The sequence below is a fragment of the Hipposideros armiger genome, unplaced genomic scaffold, assembly GCF_001890085.2.
Source record: "Hipposideros armiger isolate ML-2016 unplaced genomic scaffold, ASM189008v1 scaffold_541, whole genome shotgun sequence".
Classification (NCBI taxonomy): Eukaryota; Metazoa; Chordata; class Mammalia; order Chiroptera; family Hipposideridae; genus Hipposideros; species Hipposideros armiger.
In genome coordinates, this window is record NW_017731891.1 from 686,301 (window position 1) to 690,885 (window position 4,585).

At 51.6% G+C, this 4,585-nt stretch overlaps 1 protein-coding gene across 1 annotated transcript in view; it reads right to left on the reverse strand.

Annotated features, from left to right (window-relative positions):
* The window catches only part of DHRS12 (dehydrogenase/reductase 12), a gene marked incomplete at its 5' end in the record, with an annotated part of 34,018 nt that extends 31,990 nt beyond the window's left edge, over nucleotides 1-2,028 (reverse strand). Inside the window, 1 exon segment of the mRNA XM_019668883.1 lies at nucleotides 1,873-2,028. Within this exon segment, the coding sequence (XP_019524428.1) occupies nucleotides 1,873-2,028 (156 nt within the window).
* Nucleotides 2,029-4,585: the final 2,557 nt, after the last annotated feature.

Consider the following 4,585-nt stretch of genomic DNA (forward strand, 5'->3'; position numbering starts at 1 on the left):
CCATGATGCGGTCTCCCTAACAAGACATGACCATCTGACACCCTACAAAATATTTACAACATTATTAATTATATTCCTCGAACTGTCTTTCATGTCCCTGTGGTAATATTGTAGTTGCGTATTTATGCTGTCTAATCCCTTCCCTTTCTCCCTCATCCCCACCCCCTCCCAACCAGCAGCCATCAGTTGTTCCTCTATATCTCTGAGACCACTTCTGTTTACTTTGTTCATTCATTCAGTTTTTTAGATTCCACATGTAAGTGAAATCATATGGTATTTGTCTTTCTCTGACTGACTTATTTCCTCCACGTGATTTTGATTCAAACTTAGCAGCCACTGTATGTGCATGGTGTTTCCCCATCCCCTGACGACAGTAATCACCAGAGGGCAAGGTTCTAGGCACTTGTTTTCCCCAATTTACTCAATATGAAATTTGCTTAGGTCACATCCACACCTACCAGGGACTCAAGCATCTGATTTTTGCTTTTTAATTGCCCCTGGTAGTTCTTAGATTGGGGCAAGGGCAAGTTTAGGAAACTGACTAGGTCCTGCTGCCCAAGGACCCAATATAGGGAAGCTTTATGAAAGTCTCAAGAAAAAAACATTGTAAACCCAAACTACCTACCAACGCTCACCCTGGAATCAAAGGTGTTGTCTTTTCCTCCAGTTCACTAAATGCACAACCATAGGGAGACCCACCTAAGTTTGTCCCCCTCCACCTTCACAGAAGAGTCTGAGGAGAGACTTTTAGAAGCCTGCTTTCGCCGGGGCAGGAAGTTGACTCAAGCTCTCCATACTACATTCCGTGTAACATGGAAAGACCCAGCAAATAGTGGCCACTGCCTGAGTACACCCCTTTGAAAGAAAGAGGCTGCCAGCGTATTCCTCTAAATGTAGTGAGTCGGGGTTGACGCTACACTTCCCACCATTCTCTGCAGCGCTGGCCTCTGAGGAGGGTCTGTATTTTTTCCAAAAGCATGAAGAGAAGGAAGAGAAGGAAGCAGCAGCAGCTGCCTGCCCTGGGAATGGTGCCTCAAGTCGCATATGATGGAACTTTGCCCGGGCTGCCTTAGTTACTAATAAAAACTTAGTGCAGTGAGGAGAGGAAGTCTCTTAGAGATAACTGGACTGCATGTGAGAATCACCTAGGGGATGTTTATAAAATGTCAGTGTAGGCCCCAGTGCAGACCAACAGATTCAGAATCTCTAGAGGTAGGGACTGAAAACTAGTATTTTTAATTCTCCCTGGTGATTCTGATGTCCAGACAGGGTTGAAAACCAATGCATAGTAAGCCTAATTAATTCTAAGGTAAAACCCATCTCTCCATCCTCTGAAATTGGCCATCCCTTAAAACCACAATGAAGTGGAGGGCCGGCCAGGGCACAGCGAGGGTGATCACGGGGCCAGGGAAACCATCCAGCACTGTTCACCAACCTCACACTGTGGGAGCACAGCCTACCCGCACCCGGAATATTCCAGCTGGAGCGAAAGGTCACAGTCCACAGACCGCGTTTTATTAGTGAGAAAAAACACACCCAGGAAAGTACTGGGCCAAAGTCTCCAATAGCAATTTAGAACTGGCTGACTCCAAAAACAGCCCCACTAAGACAGTTCCCCCAGCACGCCCCGCAGGCGGCCAAGGTAACGCCCCGCTCGCTCCGAGGTGCCCGGGCCGCCTGACGTCAATGGGTCCCGGCCCCCGCGCGGCAAAGCCCCGCCCGGTCCCGAAGAGCCAAGGCGCTGGGCCCCGCCTGCGGTCTCCCACATCAGCTGGCAGCTGCCAGCCTGCGGGCGCCACTGTCGCTTAGTCAGTCCAGCGAGATCACGAAGAAGCCATGGGCGCGTCCCCGTCAGCCTGCAGCCTCGGCCGCCTGCCCGCCTGACTTGGTGTGCTGGCGCAGCCCCTGGACGAACCACACGGCGTGGCGGAAGAGGGACACGGTGGGGCGCGGGCCGCACTCACCGTCCCGCAGCCCCGCGCTCTCGGTGTCCCCGCCCCCGCCCCTCGGGAGCCGCCAGCGGTTACATCATCCCAGTTATGTAAGAGCCGCGGCCTCGGGGCCGTTTCTCTCCGGGGAGTGCGGTGGGGTCTCCATGCTGGCTCGCCTGCCCGGGCTTTGGAGAGCACCCCCTGCAGCCCCATCCTTAGAGGGTAGACGGAGGGAGGGCAGACCTGCTGCGGGCCGCGCTGCAGCTCCGCGTAGTCACATCTGGCTTCAAACCCAGCGTCAGGACCTGTTTGGGAAATACCTGCCTGGTGGATATGGCTGGGGCACAAAGATGGCACCACAACGCACCTCCTAGAATTTGGTTACTTAGAAAATCATGTGGAATAAAAAGATGAGGCTTATTGATGCCCAAGAGATTTCTCCATCTAATGGGTTTATCATAGGGGTTTTTGTAATAACTAGCATTTTCTGAGTTCCACATCTCATTTCACGCAGTGCCCCCAGTAACTCAGCGGAGGTACATCCCCCTCTCCAGCGCGTGCACTGAGTTAGGTTGGTAGCTTGTACACAGTGACACAACAGGCAAAAGGCAGGGCTGGGTTTCCCACGTGGAGGTAAGTTTGTCTCCAAAGTAGGAGGAATTTGCCACTCGTCCTGCAACTCCATGCGGTGCCAGGGAGGGCCCCTTTATCTTCTCCAAATCTTCTTCAGCTTCCCTGACCGCCCCACCCCCACCCCCACCCCNTAGATACATACGGTAGCCCATGGCAACCCACTGCCACAGGGGCTGCAGCCTACGCCGTCGCCGGTGACTCACAGCAGCCCAGCTCCCGGTTGAGCTGTTGTTCAGCATCTTAGCTGTAGAGGGCAGTGTCACTGGCCCTCATATGTGGGATCGGAACCAGGGCCCTCTGGCGTCCCAAGCCAGTTCTTAACCATCACACCACTCGGCCGGCCCCGTGATGGGAGTTTTGTATCTGCATTAGGGCAACTCCTGGCAGATGACAGCAAAAGCAAACCGAGGAGGTGCCTTTTTCATTTGCACAAAAGCATCCTGATGAATAGATGCAACCTCGCATTTCTTAACTGTTTCTCTCTGCCTTTTGAGATACCCCTTCTACCTTTACTTTCCTAGTCATAAAATTGGCTGAAGGCAGTGGAGGCAAAATGGAAGGAGATTGACAGGAGGGGGCCCTGAGGGCAAAGCTCTTCCCACACATGGCATGCTGGGGTCTCAGAGCTTGCATTTCTCACTCAGTGAGCCCAGTGGTTTCTCTCCTGAAGGTTCTACAAAAAGCCGAGTACCCTCCCACATGCCCTGTTTATAAACAGGCTGCCAATAGCTGATCCCTGCCCCACGCCCTGCTACAGCACAACTGCCAATTACATGCCTGGCCGTTGGGGAGGAGGCCAAAGAATGTTTATAGGCTTGGGTTTCCTTTCGAAATCATCGCCACAGGGGAAGTCATCACCCCTTATCTCAGAATCAGGAGACCAGTAAGAATGTTCCTCTTCCCACATCTGTAACTCGCCTGAAGGCCCCAGGCAGCTCAGAGAACGCCCTGCTTATTGCTTCTGCTGTTAGTGGCCCACTTGGAGGGGTAAGCAAGACTTCTGACTGCTCTAAAGCTCCCTGAAAGGCTGATGTGAAACTAAAAATAATATCAATAATCAGGGCTTCGGATGGAACAACCTGGGTTTAAATCACAGCTTTGCCTCTTACTAGCTGTGCACTCTCATGTGTTGGCTTCATCTTGCTGAGCTCCTGTCTCATCTGCAGAAAGGGGATGATAAAAGCTACTTCTTGGGCAGCCTAGATGAGATCATGCATGTAAGCCATTTATCACTGCACTTGGAATAAATTAAGAGCTCAATAAATAGTTGCTATTATTATTACTATTATTAATAATGATATTAATACCGTCCATGTTCAAAATTGAGCTCCTCATTCAGCCCCTTCAAATCATTAGGGACTTTGAGAGTATTTTCAACTATCACCAAAGAGGAAGCTAGAAGATTTGTTCCCCCTACAAGTGAGGGTCCCAGGATCATTGTGAAAGGATTTGTTTGCACAGGCAAGAAGTTTCTCAAAAAGATCAAAGCCCTTTCAGAAAGAGCTGATGAATAAGGGCCTCTCCAGAAAGCATTGGTGCAGAGCAGGTGAGAACTTCCCAAACCACAACAGGGCCAGGAGAACAGACCCAGAGAGAAGCAGGAGACTGGCCTGGAAGATCCCCCTCCACCGGGGACAGGAAACTGAGAGGCTTTTCTCTGGGACACCCAGCCGGGGGGAGACCTTAGCTTCTGGGCCACCACGTTGATCCTATTAAAGACTAAGGTGTGGAGAGTGGCTCCTGTGGATTAAATGTCTTCCTCAAACTCCAGGCCTTTGTCAAGTGAGCCTTTGCCAAGTGGGCGGTGCCAGGATGGCCCTGCAGGATGCATCAAACCCTCCCTCTGTCCTTTGCCTTCAACACCAGGATTCCCTCCCGGGTCCAATCTGTTGTTAACAGTATGATTTAGCTTTTTAAAAACCTTCCTGGGGCCGGCTGAGTGGCGCGATGGTTAAGAACTGGCTTGGGACGCCAGAGGGCCCCGGTTCGGATCCCACATATGAGGGCCAGTGACACTGCCC